The sequence below is a fragment of the Dryobates pubescens genome, chromosome 9, assembly GCF_014839835.1.
Source record: "Dryobates pubescens isolate bDryPub1 chromosome 9, bDryPub1.pri, whole genome shotgun sequence".
Taxonomy (NCBI): domain Eukaryota; kingdom Metazoa; phylum Chordata; class Aves; order Piciformes; family Picidae; genus Dryobates; species Dryobates pubescens.
The window spans coordinates 15,034,683-15,060,490 of record NC_071620.1 but is presented as its reverse complement, the minus strand read 5'-3'; the positions used below and the strand labels follow the sequence as shown (position 1 = coordinate 15,060,490).

General features: G+C 41.9%; 1 protein-coding gene across 1 annotated transcript in view; it reads right to left on the bottom strand.

Annotated features, from left to right (window-relative positions):
• Nucleotides 1–25,808, bottom strand: part of VAPA (VAMP associated protein A) — a 31,672-nt gene that overhangs the window by 3,054 nt on the left and 2,810 nt on the right. Inside the window, exons 2-4 of the mRNA XM_054164172.1 lie at nucleotides 5,801–5,953; nucleotides 1,999–2,102; nucleotides 86–166 (exon numbers count right to left, since the gene is read on the bottom strand). Coding sequence (XP_054020147.1) covers nucleotides 86–166; nucleotides 1,999–2,102; nucleotides 5,801–5,953 — 338 coding nt within the window. The remainder of the gene's footprint in view (nucleotides 1–85; nucleotides 167–1,998; nucleotides 2,103–5,800; nucleotides 5,954–25,808) is intronic.

The window sequence follows — 25,808 nt, the reverse complement described above, 5'->3', positions numbered from 1 at the left end:
AATAGGTTTAAAAACAATTCAGGACAAATTTCTGTCAGATCCTAACAGTCAGTGTGTGACAGTTTCTTACTCTTTTCTTACTCACCAGTTTATCATTTTCGTTGGGCATTTCAAACACGCATCTCAACTTGGAGTCCATTAGTTCATCAGGTTTTGCTTCTTTCCACTAAAACAATTAACACAGTTACTTAAGGTGCCAAACTCACGCAAACAAACAGTTCATAAGCATGCTCCTAGGACTGGTTTCCTACACAGCTCAATGCTGTCATACCCTAGCTGCAATTTTCAGACCTGCTTCTGAACAATGTTTTCTTGGTTCACTTTGACTACTGCAAAGTAACAAAAGCTAGAAAGAGTTTAAAGTTAGAAATGGAAATGAGTAAATTGAATGCAAGGATGAGTCCAGAGGTTTGGAGGGGACAGGGAGGGGACAATACAGAAGTTCTTTTAATACATCATGAGGAACAAGCACCATCTTGAGTCAGTTTTAGAACCAATTTCTAACCCTTGGTTAAATGTATTCCTATTTCCCATCTTGGAAACACCAGTTTTATACCAAAGACTGAAAGACTCCTTTTAGTGACTCTGAATTCAGTTCCAGAGTAAATTTCTTTAGTTTTGCATACTTTAGTTTTTTAACCACTTCTTCCTTTTACTACGTAAGAAAATTACAATTTGCGCCTGTCCAAAGCTGTTTATCAAGACATTTTAAATTCTGATGTTTACCAATGTATTTAAATAACTGTGATATATGCTGGATTCTCTCTACTAGGCAGACAACTAACTCTCAAAGTACACATTTTAGGTAGTTGCCTTAAATCTTTAGGCTCAGAGACTGATCTGAAATTTGCAGCAGCTTATCCAACAATAAATCCTCTGAAATTACCTTAGAATTGCAGGTCTTGCAGACCAGAACATCCAAGCTTTCCGTAACATCCTTCCTTTCTTTTGTTGGTCTTTCCTTTAAGTGCTTTTAGTTGTACAGTAACTTACAGTTGCAATTACCCATTTTCTGCAAGATCTGTTTCTCAGCACAGAAATACTCGAGCGCACTAAGAAAGCAGTCGTTTGAAAGTGGATTTTTATATCCTCACCATATAACTACGCTTCACTTACCACACATAATCAAGAGCTATGAGAGCATATTAAGGAAACCAGACCAGTAAGGAAGGGAGCTGTTAAACTTTTAAGACATGTAGCTAAGTTAACAAACTCTACAAGCGAACACTGAATATACCTGTGTAAACACAGGCACTCCTTAATCTCCAGAGACAGACTTCTGTGCATCATTCCCCTCCACCTTAATACGCATTTATGGAGGCCACATACACCTAAAGGGCACATTCTGACAAACGAAGGCTTCCTTCCCATTGCTGCCAGCTTGTAACATCAGAAACAAGTCTCCTTGTTTCTGAACTAAATAGCTCAAACCTTAATATCTTCTTTCTGGATCTGCCAACAGCCCAATCTTGCCTAAGAACTGAATCTGTAATGTCTCTATTAAATCTGTAAACAAACCTATCATGTGTGCCGTGTTTAAGGTTTGTCTCTCTACAAGATACCAAGTGGCTAGTCGTCCAAATGTTTCATTTCATTATAATCCCATTCAACATTTCAGTTAAACACTGTTCAACCCAAATGTACTCATTTCAGACAGCTTCAGGCTTGTTGTCTAAATATACTCTTGATTCCTTCAAACACAATCTGTTTATCCCCTTCAGATTAGCTGCATCTAAGGCATAACATGTCCTTCCTTCAACAGTGAGCTGACCTTACCTTAGGTTCACTATTTCCAATTAACCAGTTCACTAGGTGAGTTCTGAAAACTGAGCCTATATTTAATTTTAAAACCTTTGAATCATGTATATAAGTCACTCTTCTTCAGAAAAAAAACCAGTTCTCCAAAAATAAATTGCAAAACCATGATTCATTCACACTTAAGCCTGAGTTTTTAAAGGAAAAAGAACATACAAGTCATTTCACCCCCGTCTGACTTACCACTGCCTCCATATCTGTAATATTTGGTGGTGCATAGGTTGTTTGTACCATAAACTTGTGTTTACTCTTCTCATTTGGGTCATAGTCAAAAGGCTGCAGCATTACTGTTAAAAAGAAAAAAAAGCATAAACCTGTGATTCTTCAGCTGATCACTGTAACAAGCACACTGTCCACTGTGGATTTCTTCTCACTGAGCAGACTCTTGAGAGTTAAAAGGCAAAAGGAAGTGCTGAAAACAAAGCAGACGCTGTACCAATAGGTACTGTGAAGAAAGAGAAGTATTTCAGTCTCGTGTAGCTGACATGATTTTTTTATGCAATTATTGTAAGTAACAGATATTTCAGATTCAAGTATGAACAAACAGATGCTGTAAGACTGACAAAAACAAACAAACCTCCAAGCAAACAGCACAGGGCTTTTCTTTCAAAGAAAAATATTTCATGGTTAAGTGAACATGGAGATCATCCAGTCCAACACCCCTACTAAAGCAGGGTCACCAAGACCAGGTTTCCCAAGATGGCATCCAGGTGGGCTTCGAATCTCTATGGAGAAGCAGATTCCACAACCTCTCTGGACAGCCTGGTCCAGTGCTATGGCACCCTCACAGGAAAGAAGCTAAGTCAGAAATACTGATTTAGCTAGAACAGCTCATTGTATGCTCTGAACAATCTCCACATGTATTCTGAACCAGTTCCAGCTGTAGACTTTGATACTGCTACAGTGTTCTATAATTCAAGTCTACTTTCTACAGTTCTGAACCTTCAGTGGACCAGGGAAGCGACTGTTCCCTTGTACTCAGCACTGATGAGACCACATCTTGACTACTGAGTTCAGTTTTAGGGTCCTCACTAAAGACAGACATTGAGGCACTGGATTGGATCCAGAGAAGGGCAATGAAGCTGGTGAAGGGTCTAGACAAAAAATCTGATGAGGAGTAGCTGCAGGAACTGGGGATTGCTTAGCCTGAAGAAAAGGAGGCTCAAGGGAGACCTTCTCAGACCTTCCCACAGACCTTCCCTCAGACCTTCTCCACAACTTCCTGAAAAGGGTGTTGAAGTAAGGTGGGTGTTGGTCTTGTCTCCCACGTAACAAGTGATAAGAAAAGAGGAAATTGCCTTGAGTTGCACCAGGGGAGGTTTAAGTTGAATAGTAAATGAAATGTCTTCAATGAAGGCGTTCTCAAACGCTGGGACAGGCTCCCCAGGGAGGTGGTTGAATCCCCATCCATTGAGACATGTAAAAGAGGCAGAGGTGGTGCTGAGGGACATGGTTTAGCACCAGACTTGGTAGAGCTCAATAATGGTTGAATTCAATGATCCAAAGGTGTTTTCCAATCACAATGATTCTAATGATTCTGTAGTTCAACCTGCTTCCATTCATACTGAGTTAATTCTTCATGGCAGGACTAAACTGCATCAGTTTATAAAATACTAAGTGCAGTACCAAAGTCACTAATTTGGACTTTCCAAATTCAATAGTACCTATAAAAAAAGTTACTTCTAAATTTAACTGCCTAACTTTAGTCCTTAAATACTAGCTGCAAGTTGCAGGTGTCTGCTACAGGGTGGTTATCTCTTTTTCCCCCCCTTCAATCTTACCTGTAGCATAACCAAAGGGTAAGTGAATAATCTGAATCAGATGTATTTCACAAATAAAGTATATAAAAGGATTGCAGCATTTTACAATCCTATTTTCAAACAGTTCTGTTTGGAAAGGTTTAAAAGTCAGGTTTCCTTAACCATTGGTCTCACCATGGTCTGCAATATAGCTGATCAAAGTGTATGTTTCTTACAGGTATAGATAAGAAAGTAATCTAGCCCTAAAAATTGTTCCATCAACAGACTACTGAATAGCATGAGGTACTTCAGTTCCCTAAAGCCAAGGGAATAGACAGAATAACCTTAAAGATAGGAAAGACATTTTTCCATTACCACAGAATTTCTTCCCATGCTGGCAGGATCCTAAGATTTAATAACTTGATGTTCTTTGACCACTCAGTAACAGCTGAAAATCTGATTGAATTGAAAAGCAGCAGAAAGAGACAATCCACATACTCCAAGAGCTCTTCAAGCTCTTCACAGTTTTAAGTAATGATGGAAAAATCTCATGAATATTTGAAGACACAGTTTGCAAAATATTCATGGAGTCCCTGAGTAGTCCAGAGATCACTTCAAGGAGAATTGCAACAAATAATTACCAAAGCAAGCCTCTTGATAATAAGCTTAGGTTTTCTACACTGGAGGGCTTTATGTCCATGAAATAAATCTTAAAGGGTTCTGAAAGCCAGGAGAAAGAACAACAACAGGAACAAGTTGTGAGGGAGGATGAGTAGCATGATTTATTCTAAAAGGAAAAATCAAACCCAAACAATAGTCATTAATAAGTTAACGAGAAGCAATAAATAGTTAATTTAGGGCATCAAGGTAAAGAAAAATGTGTGAATACATAGCAGTTTTGGAAAGTATAGAGAACTTTACTTTGTGATTGACAAATGAATGATAAACAAAATGCTCTTAAAAAGATAGTTAAATCACATCTCCAGCAATACATTTAAAAACTAGCTTGAGGCTGAATCAGCACAAAGCATTATACAGGCTGAAAACAGCCAATGTTGCCTTAACAGTTAGTTCTGAGCACATTTTCAGCCCATGGTATCCTGCAGTGATTTCCCTCTGCACAACAATGTGAGAGAAATCTATTTTTAATTACATGAAATATGAGTCAGCACTGAAAACATTCAGTGGAGAGATTAAGGAGATAATAAAGTGGGTCACTAGAAAAATTATCTGTGCACTTGGCTTACCAAGTGACCCAGAAGAAATTACATACTCAACAACAAGAAGATAAAGCTGATGCTTTGGGAGAGAAAACTTAATTCTGAAAAGCACTGTGGAGTCACTGTAACTAAACAATTGCACATGAAAGCATCTTGGGGTCACTGTGGCCAAATAACAGCTTGAAAATCCAGTGCTACACAGAAAGGGGTAGTAAAGATTCTCTGCTATGCAAACTGAACTGTGCAGCAGCAGGATGCTGTCTCCCTTTATTGGAGAATGTGAAATGTTCTTTACAGCTCCAGTATTCTGGAGCACGAGTCTTATGAGAAGCAGCTAAGAGTGTTTAGCCTGAAGAAAATGAGGCTCAGGGGAGACCACCTCACTCTACAACTATCTGAAAGGAAGCTGGAAAGTGGTGGGGGTTAGTCTCTTCTCTCAAGGAACAAGTGATAGGACAAGAGGAAATGGCTTTGATTTGCACCAAGGAAGGTTTAGGTTGGTTATTAGAAGAAGCTTACTCACTGAAAGGGTTTTCAAATGCTGGAACAGGCTCTCCATGGTGAGGTGGTTGGAGATGCTCGAAAAATGCAGAGATGTGGGGCTGAGGGACATGGTTTAGCACCAGTCTTAGTAGAGTTAGGTAACAGTTGGACTTTTCCAACCAAAATGATTCTAAGATTCTATTATATAAGCATGAATGTAGTAGTCTGAAGCAAAGGTACTGTTAATATCACAGCCTATTGTCAACTTTCTCTTCCTCCTTTCAGAGATCTGCAGATGAATGTGACAAATGGCAAGTGTTGCTGTATGGAGCATTTTTCATGTGTCACTGTACTCTACATTGAGCTGACACTGCAATAATGAAGGGGAATAGTTTTATTTCTTAAAAAAAAAAAAAATCTTTTTAGAAAGCTGACAGCCTCTAAGAACAAGCAGCCTTCTAAGGCCTCACACAGCCTCTAAGAACAAGCATTAGAGAGCTTCACGAAAGGCTGACAGCCAAAATGAAATGGTTTTTCTTTTACCTGAAACAATTACAGATGATCCCGGATCAATAATTCCACTGTTGGGCCTCACGCAGTACCGACGAGGCGCTGTGGTCTTCACTTTGAAGCATACTTTTCTATCTGATGGATTTCGTAGTTTGAGATTTGTAGTTACTACATCTGTAAAGGGACCTGAAAAGAAAAAAAAGAAACAAATCAAAAAAACAAAACACAAAAACAAGGAGGTGGTTTAAGCATGGAGGCATCTCTCGAAATCTGTTTATACAGTGCAAGTTACTCTGAAGATAAAACTTGATGGCAACAAACTCCTAAAGGCAGGTTAAATCATACATCACTGAAGCACAAGTGCCCTTACACACTCCATCACCTTAGCCATAATGATGCACATTGCAGTAATGAACAAATAACTCTTCAAGAGTATGACAGACTCAGGCTGCTAGTGAAAAGAGCTGAAAGATACATCTGCTAATTGCAAGAGATTATTCTTGACATCTTAAATACCTAGAAGATTATTTCAATTAATTAATTTAACTTAACAATTAGATTAGACATTTGGAAGAAATTCTTCCCCATTAGGGTGGTGAGGCACTGGAACAGGTTGCCCAGAAAAGTTGTGTAGGCTTCAAGCCTGGAAGTGTTCAAGGCCAGGGTGGATGGGGCCTTGAGCAACCTGGTCTAGTAGAGGTGTTCTTGCCTATGGCAGAGGGGTTGGAACTAGATGACCTTTAAGGTCCCTTCCAACCCAAGCTATTCTACGATTAATAACTCCTTAAACAATTTAAATACCTATAAGGGCATATGCCAAAGTGCATCTTGCTGGATTCCTTCTTTAGGAATAGAAGACTTTGATCTATTACAAACACTTCCAGAAAGAAAACACTGTGAGCCTGAAACACTGTAACTACTCTTGAGATTTCAGTTTACATTGGGTTTCTGAGCTTCTACAGACTTCACGGAAATGGGTATCAACCTCATCTTTCAAACTTCCATATGAGCTACAATAGAACCAATTCTCATTAGGGATTTGACTTCTCAGCTCAGTCCCTGCTCAGTGAGGGCACTTTTTCAAGTTCACAGCAGGTTTGCACAGACAGTGGATGCTTCCAACAGTGAGAATGATGATGGGGAGAGTTACTGCCAAGGGCTGGGCTGCAGAAAGACTCTGGCTTAGACTTGCTCCTCAACACACAAATGACACTGCCATATCTTGTGCCCCACCTTGGGGTGCAGGAAGTTAGAAGTGGCATCTGTGAGGACTGGATTGGACAGGACAGGTGACCCTCAACTGACCAACAAGGCATTCCATCCCATGGACATCATCCTCAGGATCAAGCTGAAGAATCACCAGGGTCAATCCCTCTCTTCAGTGAGAGAGTCAGAGGAGGAATCTGTCTTTTCTGCCTTCAATCACCATCCATGCATTCCTGAATCTGTTTCCATCTGCTGTTTACTCCAATCTGGGACTGGGCACTGCTCACAGCATCAGTCATGACAGTGACATCATTGTCATCAGTGGCTGGGTGTTGGTTCGGATGTCTTTATATCTATTTTGGTTTATTGTTCCTATTTCCATCCTAGCTGATTTAGTTTCTTTCCCAGCTCATCAGTCTCTGTCCCTTATTCCTTTTCTTTTCCCCTTGGGAAGGCTTCAGAGAGAGCCTCTGGCATTCGGTAGTCAGCCCAGCCCTAATCCTTCACAACTCCTAGCAGGCAAGAAAGGTGATACTCTGTTGATGCAGCTACTCTAACTATTCCACAGGAAAGAAGCTGTAGTTGCCACGTTTACATATTCAGTGTGGTGTCTTCACTAAACTGTTTATGTTAAACCATCAGGACAGGAATTGTCTCTAAGGATGGATCAGACACGAGGTGTAATTTCAATGTCAAGCTGCAGAACTACTTCTCCCAACAAAGATCACCTCTGTGGGATGTTGTACAGTGCAGCACAAAGAACAAATGAGGTGCACAGTGTTCTCTGCTGTCTTAAGCTTCGTTACACTTGTGTCATCTGAAAGCACAACTGAACAGGCACTGAAGGAATGTAACTTAGGAAATGGAATTTCATATGAACATGAAATTTATTCAACAGAATTTAAAGAACAAGAAAGAAAGATGTGTGCATTAGAAACCACACATTAAATTACTACAAAATAATTGCCATCAGTATTGAAAACATGACCAAAACTAAATAAAACCACAATGGAAGTAAATTTCACATACATAAAATTGGATTTTAAATATTAGTGATATGAACAAGTGGTAAGATACAACAAACCCACTAACTGCACCTGACAAAAGAAGCCAATTCTTTTCTGAATACCTTATTGCACAGAGGTGTCCAAACTGCTCTTAAAGGACACAGGGAGAAATGACTAGACTAGACAAGAATTAACCAGGTTGGAAAAGACCTAAGAGAGACAGTGAACTGCTGCAGAGTCCAACAGAGGCTACAAAGATGCTGAGGGGTCTGGAGCATCACTGTGAGGAGGAAAGGCTGAGACACCTAGGGCTGTTTAGCCTGGAAAGAGCTGTCTGAGAGGGGATCTTATGGATGCTGATCAATAGCTAAAGAGTGGGCACGAAGAGTATGTGGTCAAACTCTGTTCAGTGGTGCCCAGCATATGGACAAGGGGCAACAAGCACAAACTGGAACACAGCTGGTGCCATCTGAACATGAGGAAAATCTTTGCTGTGAGGGTGCCAGAGCACTGGACCAGCCTGCCCAGAGAGGTTGTGGAGTCTCATTCTCTGGAGAAATTCCAAACCCACCTGAACATTGTGATCCTGTGAAGCCTGCTGTGGATGACCCTGCTTTAGCAGGGAGGTTGGACTAGATCTCCAGACAGTCTCTTCCAACCTCCACCATTCTCTGGTTCTGTAATGGTACTGGCTACTATCAGACATGACTACACTGGAGTGTTCATTATCCCATCCACGTCCTTCATTTTGAGAGAACATTAAGCAGAGTCTTGACACAGAACACAAAGATAAATATTAATAAAGGACTAGAATAGGAATTACTGAGTACCAAGAATGGGAGAAGATACACTTGAGCTAACAAGTCACTGAGACTCTTCCGGGAAAACAGGAACTGGTGTTACTTATCTGAAGCTTCCTTTCTAACCTGTCTTTATATGGTGAATGAAACAGTTACCCTCTCAATCCAATCAAATTTGACACAGCCCACAACAGGGAGATCTACACAACTACTTCAAAGTTTCCTGCCACTTGTCTCTTGAAGGATCCAGTTGCATTTACTAATAGACTGATCCAAAAATAACTCTCATCACCTACACCACAAGCTAAACTAAAATGAGGCAGCTGAATACTCCTCCAAGTCAAGACCAGTGGCACTCAGAAAAGACCAAATACCTTTTTTTTTTTTGAGCTACACAAACATTTTGGAGGAAGTTATTCCGGGTGTTTTGCAAACAACCACACAGGCATAACCTTTGCAGTGTACAGCAGCACACAACACCTTGAATGCAGCTTTCAAAGGTGCTGGTGGCTTTAGTTTTATTGCAACTTCAAAAAAGCAGAGCTCCTCAGGTTGTCTAATCTTCTCAACTACTATCATTAAGGAAATTCAGCTTTAAGAAAAGGCTCAGTTCAGATACCCATTTTGAAAGGCACAGCCATGAAGGAATGGAGCTGTACTATTCCAAAACCACATATTTCAAGACAACGCAGAAGTGAATTTATGAACTGATGATAAACTGGGTTTTTTTACTAAAGAAGATGCTCTGTTTCTTCTGAGGCATTTAAGGTCCCCTCATGCCTGCCTTCTCCAAGTGCATAATAATGAGACAGGATTCAATATCTTTATCAAGGTCTAGAGCAACCTTCTAACAGCTTTACCTTTCACCTGCTTTCTAATGGCTTTAAAGGAAAAGCAAAAAAGCCATATAAAGCCTCTCAAGACTCACCACCATCAGATTTCATAAGGAGCTGGTAGCAAACAAAACAAAAAGGCAACAGAATCTCACTGTTTCTGCAGAATGCAGCTATTTTGGTAGTTCAGTAGCATCCCGACAGACAGCACAGATCTGAACACGGACTGGCAGGAGCAGACGCAAGGATAGTAAGCAGGGGGAAAAAAGTCTCTATTACTATTCAGAGGAGCTGCACAATCTAAATTAGCACAACCCAGCTTTCAAACAGAAATCATGTAGCAGCAGGAGAGGATTCTGGAGTTCTCCTTCACATAAACATATATATCACTGCCCTGGGGGAGTGTGGCAATGAAGAGCAAGCTGGCACTGAGTGCAAAAGCCTAAATCGTGATGGTTCCCTGAGGAAAACAAGAGAAGTGGAAGGAGAGGGAGAGCCAGGGAGGAGAAATGTTTTAAGCCACACCACAGACCACATCTAAACAAGGAAAGGAACAAAGATCACAGAATCACAGACTGGTAGGGACATCTGCAGGTCACTTAGTCCAACTCCCCTGATGAAGTAGGGTAACCCACAGCAGATTTCCCAGGATCGCAGTGTTCAGGTGGGTTTGGGGTTTCTCCAGAGAAGGAAACTCTACAACCGCTCTGGGCAACCTGCTCCAGGGCTGACTCCCTCATAGGAAAGAAGTTTTTCCCCACGTTCAGATGGAACTTCCTGTGTTCCAGTTTGTGCCTGTTGCCCTTTGTTCTCTCACTGGGCAATGCTGACAAGAGCAGGCCCCATCCTCTTGACCTCCACCCTTTAGCTATTGATCAGCATTGAGAAGATTCCTTCTCAGGCTGCTCTTCTCCAGGCTCAACAGCCATAGGTCTCTCAGCCCTCCCTCCTCACAGAGATGCTCCAGTTCCCTCAGCATCTTTATAGCTTCTGCTGGACTCTCTCCAGCAGTTCCCTGTCTCTCTTGAACTGGGGAGGCCAGGACTGCACACAATGCTCCAGATGTGGCCTTACCAGGGCAGAGAAGGAGGAGAACCTCCCTCAATCTGTCAGTCAATGCATGCAGATGTACTGCACACACACCAAGATGGACAAACACATCAAGTTCACCTCAGGAAACATAGAGCTGCACTAGGACTGAACTATCTACTCAGAAAGCCACATCTCACTCACTGTCCGCAAGCAGCCCAGGCTGAAAGTGGTTTTCACTTGAGCACTTAAGCCTCTGACCGGCTCATGTCAAACTGTACCCACCACACAAAATACCTCATGAGTACTCATCTGCTATTGTTTGTCCAACATATCCATTATAAACTGCCTAAGGCTATCATTTATCTATATTTGTACAACTTAAGACAAGGGCCTTGTGGATCTGCACTTGGATTTTCAGAAGTGGCGGCAATTTAATAAATCCCCAAGCTATCCTGGTGTAAACTGTGATGTCCAATGACAGGAGATCATTGCTTTATAAACCTGCAGTTTCAGTCTAACAACCTCTGGGAGTCAAAGCTACATTCAAAGGAGACAGGGAGCTCAGTAGTGTCAATTCGAGATATCGATCACAGCATCTTCCTAGAATAAAAGTTGTGAAAGTGCCAGGTTATTCCAAGTATTTTGAATGGAGCAGAGATAATCCACACAGAGATCTTTCCTGGCTTTTTGATTTACAAGGGCCGAAGAAAGCAACCATGGGCACCTGCCTCATCACACTCCCAAAATATTAGAGATCTCCAAAAATACCGAATTTCTACCCCAGCAATCTCCTAGTATGACATTAAGGCCGGGGTTGCCTTTGGCAACTACTCATCTCAGGCTACAGTAACTACTGAGCAGGAAGAAATTGACACAGATTCTGCAGAGGAAGTTTCCACCGCTGAAACATGGTGCTAAGTTTCCCAGCTTGCCAGTTACACTGCAGAAAAAGCAAATTACTATGTATCACTGGACACCTAGGATCTGTGCAGAGATCTTTTTGATCAGTGGCATCAACTTCTCTTCAGACCCCAAAGTCACCCATCCTGGGATGGTCAAACAAAGGAAAAAATGACATTAATATGCTTTTCTAGAGTGGGAAGGAAGAGATCTGACAAACCTCTGCAACATGTGGCACCCCTTGGAAAGGTGAGAGATCACTGACCGTATCTCTCTAATTGCTGATAAATGTCCTGGTTTGAGCTAGAACAGAACCAACTCTGCTCAGAGATTTGACACCTCGGCTCATTCTCTGCTCAGTGACAGCACTTTCTGAAGCTCAGGACAAGATTGCACAGAGTGCCTGCTTCTAGCAGTGAGAACGGTGATGAGGAGAGTTACTGCCACCGGCCGGGATGCAAAAAGGCTCTGGCTTAGGCCTGATCCTGCGCAGACTAAGGACACTGGCACATCTTGTGCCCCACCTTACGGTGCCAGAAATCAGAAGTGGCACCTGTGAGGAGTGGACAGGATAGATGAACCTCAACTGACCAACGAGGGATTCCATCCCATGGATATCATCCTTAGGATCAAGCTGAAGGATCACCAGGGTCAAGCTGCTTCTTCAATAGCCAGTGTCTGAGGAGGACTCTGTCCATTCTGCCTTCCATCCCAATTCATGTAACACCAGGCACCAGTACAGACTAGGGGTCATCCCGCTGGAAAGCAGCTCCATGGAGAAGAATCTGGAGTCCTAATGGACAGCAAGCTCTCCATGGGGAACCAATGTGCCAGTGTAGCAAAGAGGGTCCACAGCATCCTGGGGTGCATTAAGAAAAGTGTGTCCAGCAAGTCTAGGGAAGTTCTCCTCCCCCTCTACTCCGACCTAATGAGACCACACCTGGAATACTGTTTCCAGTTCTGGGCTCCCCCAATTCAAGAGAGACAAGAATCTGTTGGAAAGAGTCCAACAGAGAGCTATGAGGAAGACTGTGGGACATGAACATCTCTCCTATGACAAAAGACAGAGAGAACTGAGGCTGTTTAGTCTGGAGAAGAGAAGGCTGAGAGGGGATCATATTAATGTCTATAAATATCTGAGGGGTGGCTGTCACGATGAAGGTGCCAGGCTCTTTTGGGTGGTGCCCAGTAATAGGACAAAGAATAGTGACTATAAACTAGAACAAAGAAAATTACACCTTAATATGAGGAGAAACTTCTTCATTGTGAGGGTGACAGAGCCCTGGAACAGGCTGACCACAGCAGTTGTGGCATCTCCTTCTCCAGAGACTTTCAAAACCAACCTGGATGTGCTCCTGTGTGGCCTGCCCTAGGTAATCCTTCTTTGGTAGGGGGGTTGGACCCAATGACCTCTGGAGGTCCATTCCAACCTCTAACCTTCTCTGATTCTATGAGTATCATTTTACTGTTCTTTTTTCCATCCCAGCTGGTTTAGTTTCTTTCCCAGCCCATCAGTCTCTCTCCCTTATTCCCTTTCTATTCCATTTGGGAAGGCAGAGGGTTTCATAGGGAGCATCTGTCACTCATCTGGTGGCTGGCCCAGCCCTAGCCCTTCACAGATGCTCCCAAGAGTATGACAAAACTTGCTGGAGCAGTTCATATTCAACATATGATGGTCCCAAAAAGTATCAGTTCATGGTTGTAGGTGGAGGAAAATGATGAGTATTTGTGGATGTAGGTGGAGAGGCATGTACAGAGATGTAGCGTCCATAGCATAGTTGGGACTTGCAGAAGGGACTGAGTTGCCTACAGGGAAGGGGAGCATCAGGAAATTACACACACACAATCACAGAATGGTAGGGGTTGCAAGGGATCTCTGGAGATCATCAAGTCCAAACCCCCTGCCAAAGCAGGATCACTTAGGGCAGGTTACACAGGAACACATCCAGGAGGGTGTTGAAAGTCTCCAGAGAAGGAGAAGCTAGTTTCCTTCCCAGCCCATCAGTCTTGCCCTTATTCCCTTTCTCTTTCCTTTGGGAAGGCAGAGGGGTCCATAGAGAGCCTCTGACACTTGTCTAGTGGCCAGCCCTGCCCTGCCCTTTGACAGAACACAGCAAAGAATTTTGGAGAAGTGGACAGGTTTTGTTAACAAAAGGACCAATTTAAGATTACTAAGGCTGTCATAATATACACATAGAGCCTGTCACAGAATATCCCCTTTACCTAAAACTGGGTAAAAATTTGTCATTTTATTAAATATGTAGAATGTTGGATAATTAGAAGGTGATTAAATTGTAGCTGTGTAAGAGCCTGACTTATTCATATAAAAGGCTGTTGGAGTTATTGAAACAGCTTAAGTTTACTGTCCTCTTCAATTGAAGATGCTGAAGTGGAGCTGTTACAAAAGCTAATACCTACAATGACTCCCAGAAAGCAGAACTGAAGTTTATTTAAGCTGTAAACTGGTACAGTTATATATTCACCCACATCCAAACCAAATATAAGAACACACAAAAAACAAAATCCTCAAAATTAACTTAAAATACATAATCTCAACAAGTTTTGAAGTGGCATACTATGTCCAGATGACTTCTGAGTATCTGGCTGTGCCAGTGCTTAGCCACCCTCAAATTAGAACAGCACTTCCTGATGTTCAATAGGGTCCCCTTATGTTTCAGGTTGTGCCTGTAGTCTCTGGTCCTGTCACTGGGCATCACTGGAGTGGTGGCTCCATCCTCTTTGCACCCTCCCTTATTAAGGTATTTGTACACAATGGGAAGACGCCCCTGAACCTGTTGTTCTTCAGGCCGTCCCTGCTCTCTGCCTTTCCTCATAGAGCAAAAGTTCCAGTCCCTTCATCACTTTTGTTGCCATTCCTGTACTCTTTCCAGCACATCCATGTCCATCTTGCAAGGGGGAACCCATAACCAGACCCAGCACTCCAGATGGGGCCTCACCAGTCCTGGGTGGAGAAGAAGGATCATCTCTCTCTACCTGCTGGCAACACTCATTCCAAAGCAGCACAAGATACCACAGGCCTTGGCTGCAAGAGCACATTGCTCATTCATGGTCAGCTTGGTGTTTACCATGACTCCTTAGGTCCTTTTCTGCAATGCTGATCTCCAGCTGGTCAGATCCCAGCCTATTCTGGTGCCTGGCAGGGAACTGTCCCTGCCCAGGTGCAGGACTTTGCACTTCTTGTTGAACTTCACAAGGTTTCTGTCAGCCTATTTCTCCATCTGCCAGCCCCCTCAGCACCTATGGGTACATCCCATCAGGGCCCATGGACTTACAGATGTCCAGTTTACTTAAGCATTTCCTGACCTGATCATCTTCAACCAAAGGGTACTGAAGGGAAGATGTCTAAAATGAAAGACTAGTGGTCTGCACCAAATCAAAACTACCCTAACTATCCAATAAGAAAACTAACCTTAACATACACAAAGCATTTAATTGCTCCAAATAGGATTTTGTAGTTCTTCCTGAAAAAAAAGCACAAATTATACTGCTGACACCGAAGTAAGAGCAGTGCTGTTTCCAAAAATTTGTTCTAAGAAATTTATATTCTCTGTGAAAACAACCTAAAAAAAAAAATATCACAGAACTGCCATGGCTGGTAGAGACCTTCAAGATCACTAAGTCCAACCATTAACCCCACAGTGCCAAGCCACCACTAAACCATGCCCGCAGCATCACATCTACATGTCTTTCCAATCCCTTCAGAGATAGTGATTCCACCACTTCCCTGGACAGCCTGTTCCAGGGCTTGACAACCCTTTTAGGCAAGAATTTTTTCTTAATGTCCAACCTAAACTTCCCCTGGCACAAGTTGAGGCCACTTCCTCTCATCCTGTTACCTGGGAGAGATAACCACCTTGCTCCAACCACCTTTCAGGGAGTTGTAGAGAGCAAGGTCTCCATTCAGCCTCCTTTTCTTCAGGCTAAACACCCTCAGTTCCCTCACCCACCCTAGACCCTTTGCCAGCTTTGTTGCCCTCCAGCACCTCAATGTCCTTCCTGTAGTGAGGGCCCCAAAACTGAACCCAGTATTTGAGATGTGGCCTCACTAGTGCTTAATGCAGGGTGACAATCACTGCCCTTGTCCTGCTAGCCCCACTATTGCTGATACAGGCCAGGATGCTGTTGGCATTCTTGGCCACCTGGGCACATTGCTGGCTCATATTCAGCTGGCTGTTGACCAAATCCATACGATGTATTGCCAAGGAACATAATTCCTTCCTCTGGAAATAACCAAACCCACGACCATTCAAATACATTTGCCTGGAAGAAAAATTGACTCTAACAAATCACTTATGTTAAAATTATTCATAGTCTCTGAAGTGTAACAGCTTTGGTTTCATGGATTAATACTTCAACTTTATAGGTTTGAATGGTCAGGAAAAATCAGTGGATGGAAGTGCAAGATTAATAATACCCACAAATAACCATGGCTTTCGGGTAGATATCTGTACATTAGCAGTCAAACAGACCCTTTTGCTTCTTATTCTACCCTGGCACTTGAGAAACAGTTATGAGTTTTATTATCAACCTGCATTGAAATGTTGGAGTGCAAAAAAGGCTTTAGAGGCAAGCTGACACACCTCAGCAGCCATAACTCCTGAAGTCTGATTCTAGGCTAGCATCAGATTTCAACATCAGATTCTATCTTGAGCTCCCCTCAGTGACATGCTGTCAGCATCCATGCTGGTGATGTATCTGTCAAAAAATTTTCTTTCTAAGAAATGTTCAATGCCCATTTTTTCAATCCTGAAAGATCTCAGCTTCCTCTGTCAAAATGGCAAACAGAGGCTATACATGACTATAGCACCTACATATAGTTATACAGCCCTACATATAGCTATACAGCTTATTAGAGGTGCCTGTGCAGATGCTGGCATACATGCTTCAGTGGGGGCTGGTGTAAGGATCCTTGAATCATAAATCATGAAACAGTTTGGTTGAAAGAATCCTTAAAGATTGTTTAGCTCCAGCCTCACAAGCATGGGCAAGGAAGGACATGTCCTACTAGACCAGATTGCTCATCAAGCCCCATCCAGCCTGGCTTTGAACACTTTCAGGGATAGGACATCTACCACCTCTCTAGATAACCTGTGGCTGGTGTTTCACCACCCTCACAGAAGGGCTTCCTCCTTGCATCTAATGTGAACTTACCCTTTTCCAGTTTAAAGTCATTTATCCCTTATCCTATCACTACATGTCCTTCTAAAAAGTCACTCTCCAGCTTTCTTGTAGGACTCCCTTGGGTATGGAAAAGCTGCTATAAGGTCTCTCTGGAGCCTTCTTTCTCCAAGCTGAACAACCCCAACTCTCCTAACAAGCAGAGACATTACATCCCCCTTATTTTCATTGCCTCCTCTGGACTTGTCCCTGCAGAGCCATGTCCGTCTTATGTTGGGGGCTCCAGAGCTGAACACAACAACCCCACATGGGGTCTCAAGAGTGGAAGAGAGGCAGAATCTCCCTCAATTGCTGCCAACTTTATTTGGTTACATTGAATTAATCAAGAGTAAGAGAGTATACTAAAATTGGTAGATCCTAATTCTACTAGGATAAATTCTTAAGAATCCCATGATAAAGTATTATTCATCCCAAAGCACTCTCAACATTGCGCTAACAAGAGCGGCAGAAATACTTTACTACTAAACACGAGCATTTAAAAACAGCAAATTATCCCTGAAGCCCTGAAAGAACTAAGTAACATGTACAAGCAATCTTTCAGTACAGATGATGCTGTATTAACAACTTAATTCAGTGTTATAAACTCTTCCTGCTGGAGCAACTATTCTCTTCACTGACACAATGTATGATAATTAATTAATCAGATAATTACAGAGGCTCCTAAATTCCAAAAATACCATCAGACTTGAAAAACAGAATTAAAGAAAAACACAAAACTTTCTCCTTTCTTTTTCCTTTCAAAATGTGCTGTATTTTAACCTCCTCTATCTTACAAAATGTTTTAGCGATGCTGAGAAGCCCAGATCTGCTGTTTAAAATATTCATGTATTCAGCAGCTTAAAATATGTCTGCCCCCTCAAGTGTGGAATTTCCAACTGGATACACCTTTCTGATCTGAATTGCAACATTCCAGACACACTTCCTGCTCTAGAGCAGTAATCAGAATACTTGTAATCATCTCAGAGGACAGCTATAGTGGCATGTAGAAAAATCAAGTCTTTGCACAGAGAACCTGACTGAAAGCAATTGCCCAGCGCTGTTCTCCGTGTGCTCTGAGAACTGGGTATCAGAGGCCAAACTCAGACCTCAAATAGAGCACCAGACCTCCCCAAACCCAGAATCTTAAGACTGGTTTTGGTTGGAAGGGACCTGTAAACATAATCTAGTTCAAACCCCTTTCAGTCAAGAGGGACATCTTCAACTAGAGCAGGCTGATCAGAGTCCCATCCAACGTGACCTGGAATACTTCCAGGGATGAGGCTTCTACTACCTCTCTGGGCAACCCATGCAGTGTTCCCCTACCCTTGGTAGTACAAACTTCTTCCCTATCCAGTCTAAATCGCCCACTTTTAGTTTAAAACCATCACCCTTTGTCCTATCACAATAGTCCCCCCTAAAAAGACCATTCCTACTTTTGTTATGGGCACTCCTTCCTGTATAACTTGCCCCCATCTATAAATCAAACATCTAAATCCCTGTGCCCAGAACTCTACTCCTCACACCAAGTCAGACCACTGATCCCCATTCCCTCCCCTAAGCCAAACCTCAGTATACCCAGCTTCACTCTCCTCTCAACCTTAGGCCAAACCACCCTTCCTATACCAGTATCCAGACACTATCAACCTTCACCTTTCCTGAGAACTTCAGCTAGAGCCCTCCAAGTCTCCTCATTATTTCCAACCCGAGCAGTATCACTTAGGATCACAAACTATTTCCTCACTACCTTCACATCACCATGTGGAGCTCAGTTAATCAGCTAAGAGACCTTTTTGCTCTCTACAACTACTTGAAAGGAGGTTGTAGCCAAGTGGGAATCAGTCTCTTCTCACAGGTAACAAATGATGAGAGGAAAAGGCTTCAAGCTGTAACAAAGAAAGTTTAGGTTTGACACTAGGGAAAATTTCTGCTCTGACTCTGTATCTGACCAGTTTAGAATTATTTTTGCCTGCTTAAGTTTTGGAAGGTTGGTTTAGACTGACACTATTCGTATTTGAAATTCAGCTGGTTTCTATTGATCCCAATACATTCACAACCACTGGATGCCAGTGCATTTTTGTACCAGTCCTACCCCTTAGCCTATGCAGCTTTTGTTTTCCCAGTGCTTACCTCTTCCGATCTATTTATAGACAGCAATCAGATCCCCTTTCAGTCTTCCTTCTGCCAAGACAAACAAGCCAAGCTATTCTACTTCACTTATGTTAATAACTTTTCCTTTGCACCATTCCCATTTGGCTTAATTCTCTCTAGGTGTTGCCAGGGATGCATTCAGATAAAGCTTCATTAACGCCACCTTGACATTAATACTTCCCTCACTACAAAACCAGATTCACATTTGTCCCCTCTCGACTTTATGTTTTTCCACTAATCTCTTTTACCAGCAACTTCATTATTAGTTTTTCAGGTTCCTGGGTATCACATAATCAACATTCAGATCATGGAACAATACCTCCTTAGAAGCTGTGCTAAGGCACGTGAAGGACAAGGATTTGAGACAGCCAACACGGCTTCACCAAGGGCAAGTCCTGCCTGACTAACCCAGTGGCCTTCTATGACAGAGTGGACAGGGGAAGAACTATGAACGTCACATAGCTGAACTTCTGTAAGGTCTTTGATACAATCCTCCACAACACCCTCTCTGAAGTAGCCACAAATTTAATGAATGGACTGTTAAATCAACAAGGAATGGCCTGCCTCAATGTCCAAGCGGAAACCAGCAACAACTGGTGTTCCTCAAGGATGCATATTGAGACTGATACTCCTCAATGTCTTCATCAATGACACAGAATAATTGAATGCACTCTCAGCAAGTTTGCAGATGACACCAAGCTGAGTCACACAGTCAACACACTTGGAGGGATGAGATGTCACCCAGAAGGACCTGAACAGGATTAAGAGATGGGCCCATGAGAGTGGGCCAAGTGGAAGGTCCTGCACATAGGGTGGGGTAATCCCCAATAACAATGTAGGCTGGAGGATGAAGGGATTGAGAACAGCCCTGAGAAGAAGGATTGGTGGTTACTGGTGGGTGAAAAGTTAAGACACAAGCCATCAATGTGCACTCACAGCCCAGAAGCCAATTGTGTCCAAGGCTGCATCCAAAGCCTCATGGTCAGAAGATCGAGGGAGTGGATTGTTCCCCTCTAGACCACTCTAACTAGAGACCTCACCTGGAGTACTGTGTCCAAGTCTGGGACTCCCAGTACATGACAGACATTGAACTGTTAGAGAGTCCAGGAGGTCCAGGAGGAACACCTCTCCTGAAGGACAGGCTGAAGAGTTGGAATTATTCAGCCTAGACTAGAGAAAGCTTCAGGGAGACCATATTGCAGCCTTTCAATATATAAAGGGGGATTGTAAGAAGCATGAAGACTCTTTATCAGGGTCTGTAGTGAGAAGACAAAGGGCAATGAAGCTAAACTGAAAGAGGGTAGATTTAGACTGGACATAAGAAAGGAATTTTGTATAATGAGGGTGATGAGACACTGGCACAGGTTGCTCAGAGAAGCTGTGGATGCCCCATGTCTGGAAGCGTTTCAAGATCAGGTTGGACAGAGCTTTGAGCAACTTCATCTAGCGAAAGATGTCCTTGTGTTCATAGGAGGAGATTCAGACCAGGTGATTTTTAGAAGTCCCTTCCGACCCAAATCATTCAGAGACTCTATGAAATAATGGAATAATGTCCAGTAAATCTAGTAGTAAGATCTGATATTGCTTGGGGGATGAGACACAGACAGAGAAGAGGTCTCAGATCAGACTGGCACATTCATGCTCCATTTTATTCCACATCCCATTTACCTCCACAGCTTTAATTATTATTTCCTCCAAAGCTTTGCATACTCTCTAGGTCAGACCTTTTCAAGCACTGAAGTGTTAAATTAAGAATTGCTCTATCTGAGACCACATTTGGAGAAACACAGGAGGAAAAAATTTTGACTATTTTTTTAAACTTCAGGTAAACAATTTTTTTTCCATTGGGAGGTTGGGTTTTTTTCTTTATTGATGTTGTTAAAGTCCTACATCAGGACAATATTTAGCAAATGACATTACCTCTCAAAATCATCTTCATGTTAAAATAAACTGAAAATATTTCTTTTCATTTACATAACTATATATTCCTAAATGCTTTTGCACTATAAAACGAAATATGACAACAGCACTGCCAAAGAATTTATAGTGCCATGAAATAATTGTAAATAATGCAAAAACCCAGTAAACAGCAAGAGAAGTCGAAGGCCCAGATCACTACACACCAGACAAAGGCTTACTACCTTAAGATAAATAAAGTTACTAAAATTCTAGTATGTGTTTCTGCATTTTCATCTTCAATAGTCAAAGAAACATAGAACCTCACAGGCTGGAAAATACCTCCAGGAGTATCAAGTGGTCATTAATCCAACACTGTCAAGTCCACCAATAAATTATGACCCTCAGTGCCCCATCTACACATTTTTCATATGCATCCAAGGACTGATTCCATCACTTCCCTGGACAGGCTGTTCCAGGGTTGGAAAACCCTTTAATGAAAGAAAGTTTTCCTAACATTCAGTCTAAACTTCCCCTGGTGCAACTTGAGGTAATTTCTTCTTGTTCCATCACTTGTTACTTGGGAGACTAACACCCCCATCTCGCTACAACCTCCTTTCAGGGAGCTGTAGAGAGCAAGAAGGTCTCCCCTGAGCTTCCTTTCCTCCATGCTAAACAACCCCAGTTCCCTCAGCTGCTCCTCACCAGAACTGTTCCTCAGACTCTTCACCAGCTTCATTGCCTTTCTCTGGACACACTCCAGCACCTCAATGGCCTCCTTGTAGTAAGGAGCCCAAAATCAAACTCAATATTCAAGGTATGGCTTCACCAGGGCCAAGTACAGGGGACCATCACCTCTCTAATCCTGCTTGCCACACTACTGCTGATACAGGCCAGGATGCTATTGGGCTTCTTACCCACCTGGGTACACGGCTGGCTCATGCTCATCCGGCTGTCAACCAGCACCCATACCTCCTTTTCCACAACAAAATACCACAACAGAAATTAACTTAGTAGAGTTACTTTGCTAAGCTATTTGTTGAGAGTAAATATATATATCTATTATATAATTAGCTCACACACTCTTATCTGACCAACCTGACAATAAACCCACTGTAATTTGACAACTTTCACACTGGAAAACGGAATACTCATCTAAATAGTCATTTTGTCTGGGTTTGTTTGTTTTAATTGTGGCTATTTTGTTAGGTTGGGGTCTTTTTTTGTGTTATTTTGTTGTGGGTTTTTGTTTTTTGACACAGCAGCCTTTTCCAACTTGCAAGCTGAGTATGTCATAATCCTTTAATGACTGATGGTCACAAAGGTCTCGTAAACAAACATCTCCCAAAGACAACGCTGGTCACAAAGCAAAATATTTAAACCACAGCAAAGCCAAAACAGGAACAATTTACAATACCACAATGGACAGTAGGTGCACTAAATATTCAGCTCTATTAACTGAGGCATAAAACAGATCCTCTTATTCACAATAAACTTTGACTTCTCAGCTTGGCCTTGAACAATTGTGCAGTGTTCGGGTGCAATACAATGTTTCTCACAATAATGATGTATTTCTCTGATCCAGAACACTTAGGCTGCCAACCAGCAGAAGAAGTAGGCACTTCATACTCATTACAGCATAAAGGTGCAGCTTTTATACCAGTGACTATGCCACAAGAACAAGAGGGTGAGGTGTGGATACTATTTCTCTGTTAGTGAAGATGCAAAGTTAAGTAAGAGAGTCCTACAAATTGCAGGTAAAGAATAAAACTTCCAAACCTTCACTGATGTATATACTTCTGTCACACAGAAAAATCTTCCATTATTGAATCTTGAAACAAACAGCAAGCTAGACATATAGGTGTTAGATTACATTTTGGCATGTTTGGTTGCACAGATCAATAAAACTTTTTTTTTTATTATTAGTCAATTTTAAATGCAATCTAACACCATGGTAGAGAAAGAATTACAGAATGGTTTAGGTTGCAAGGACCCTCTTGAGACAATTTAGTCCAACAGCCCTGCTAAAGCACAGCAGGTTGCTCAAGATTGCAATGTCTAGGTAGGTTTGGAATCTCTCCAGAGGAGGCTCCACAACCTTTCTGGGCAACCTCAACCTGGGCTTCAGCATCCTCACAGCAAAGCAGCTTTTCCTCATGTTCAGGTGGAACTTGCCATGTTCCAGTTTATGCCCACTGCCCCTTGGCCTGTCTCTGGACACCACTGTAAAGAGTCTGGCCCCACCCTTCTGTCACCCATTCTTTAGATATTGATAAGCACTGAATGTATGTACTCTTACACCACCTCACAAGCAACATCTGGGAAAAAAACAACTACCTTCCTTACTCTTCCTCACCACATTCTGTCCAATCATTTTATTCTTCCACTTTCATTAATAGCTATCATTTTTTTAAAAATACCTTAAAATACTAATAAATGTGACATTTGAACAGCAAAGAATGACTAGAAATAGAGATATATAGGAAGAGTGAACAATTCCATAAATCCTTCTTCCAAGACATCCATCGGATGTTCAATTTTTATCATCAATGCTCAGCCAATAAAAATATTAACTTAAATGGATCATTTCAAGGTATCAGGAAGCCACAATTAAGTTAGTAATCATTTACAAACAATTTATCCCCTCAGCATTTCCATTGTTTACTCTTCAAAATGTTCTGGAATGAAGATACGAGCACATTGACATCCCAATTGATTTTATTCATCTCTCTTGGAAAACTGTGACATCCTAAATTTGATGGTACTTTGGATTGAGTGGAAACAGGTGGAAAGTTTGACATAATCAAGACACACAGAAATAAGATCACATTCGAGGACTTCAAACCCTGCCGACACTAAAAGATATCCCAGGCCAATTCTGGCAACAGACCTTGAGGGCAGAGGATGCATTTAACATTGAGCTATTTTTACCTTTAAATTCCTCCTCCTCCATTTGCAGCAACACACAGCCTGTGGCTGTCAACGTTACCAATGGCAGAGTAACGATTGCAAAATAATCTACAGTGATATCTTTGGTTCATTTCAAAGGTTGCTGAAATCTGCACTTCAGAATAAGCCATAATACTTCACTGAAGTGCCTCCACCTGATGTGGAAAGAGTCATTTGAACTCTTGTTGATACCTGGTTTTATCCACTAATAATTCTGAATTATGAATAGTATTAATAATCAAAAATTAAACATCTTCTGTTACACTAATCTCTCCCAGTAATTCAAACAGTCAAAGGTAAAACTTACTGCACATAACATGCCCAAAAATTTAGTCTCCTTACTTGCTGACTTACTTCTAGCTTAAAAGTAATAAAAAAAAGGAAAACTGTGCCTCATTATTTTGGGAGGATTGCAAAGGTAACCTAGGTGGATTGTATGTAAATCAATAGAGAATTTCAATTTAGAATATTCAGACACTTTTATAATTATTAAGTTTAGAGATTAGGAAGAAATTCTTCCTCATGAGGGTGGTTAGGCTCTGGAACAGGTTGCCTAGAGAAACTGTGGAGGCTCCAAACCTGGAAGTGTTCAAAAGCAGGTTGGATGGAGCCTTGAGCAACCTGGTCTGGTAGGAGGTGTCCCTGCCAATGGCAGGGAGGTTGGAACTATATGATCTTTAAGGTCCCTTCCAACCCAAGTCATTCTACGATTCCACTACTAGTCAGACACCTCTGTATCACAGGAAATTCAAATTCTGAAGACTTCCAACTAATTTTCCAAGGCTCAACTAGGGCCGAGTTTCAGATAGGCATGGCCTAAGAACGTCTTAGGAGTGATTTAAAGATTTCACAAGGTTTTTAGAAAAGGACCATCATCATCCATTACTAACTTCAATACACTTTCAACTGCAAAAGTGGCTTCTTGGACTTCAGGAATACACTAGAAATCTTTGAAATATAAACGTAAAGCTACAATGATTCACAAGGCACATGATAAAGACCACAAGAAGAAGCAAAATATGTTCCAACTTGCAAATGAGTTGTTCTTAAGTGTCTCACATTTCAATTCTTCCTATCCAGTCCTAAACAAACCAAACCAACTTCAGATTTCAGAAGCTACACTCAATACGTTTGATTAAAATGCAGAAGAAAGCTGACCTACCAGAGTGATATGGATGAAGACCTGCATACAAGAACCAGGAGGCAAATATTCAATGCCACATATAGCATCTTTGAAATGTATTAGAGACCTTATTTTTGCTGATTGAGTAAAGCAAGCTAAAAAAATGAAAAGTCTGTTTCATCAGGCAATGGTGAATTTACAGCCTTTACAAGAACTCCAAAATAAGTCCTATATACTTGTTAATTTACATCATTGCTTCCATAGGGGCACAGCAACGCATTTCACTGTTACCCTAAAGGTCAGCAAATCGACACAAAAATCAACAAAACTCTTTCTCCACTTCAGATGTCTAGATTTACACTGGATCTCTCTTCATAGGATTGTTTAGGCTGGAAAAGACCTTTAAGATCATCCAGTCCAACCATTAACACTAACACTACCAAGTCTACCACTAAACCATGTTCCCCAGCACCATATCCACACAGTTTTTTGATCCCTCTAGGAATGGTGACTTCACCAATTTACTGAGCAGCCTAGGCCTGGGTTTGACAACCCTTTGGGGGAAGAGATTTTTCCTGATGTCCAACCTAAACAACTTGAGGCCATTTCCTCTTGTCCTATTACTTGTTACTAGGGAGAAGAAACCAACCTCCACCTCACTAAAACCTCCTTTCAGGGAGTTGTAGAGTGAGAAGGTCTCCCCTTATATCTCCTTTTCCCCAGGCTGAACAACCCCAGTTCCCTCAGCCACTCCTCAGATTACTTGTTCTCATCACCCTTCTTTGGACCCACTCCCAGCAACTAAGCATCCTTCTTGGGGGGGGGCTCAAAACCTAATACAGTATGCAAGGTGTGGCCTCACCAGGAATGAATGTAGGTGCATGATTACCTCTCTCGGTGCTGATACAGGCCAGTGTGTCACACATACATCAACAGTATTACATCAATAACCATAATGGATAATTGACC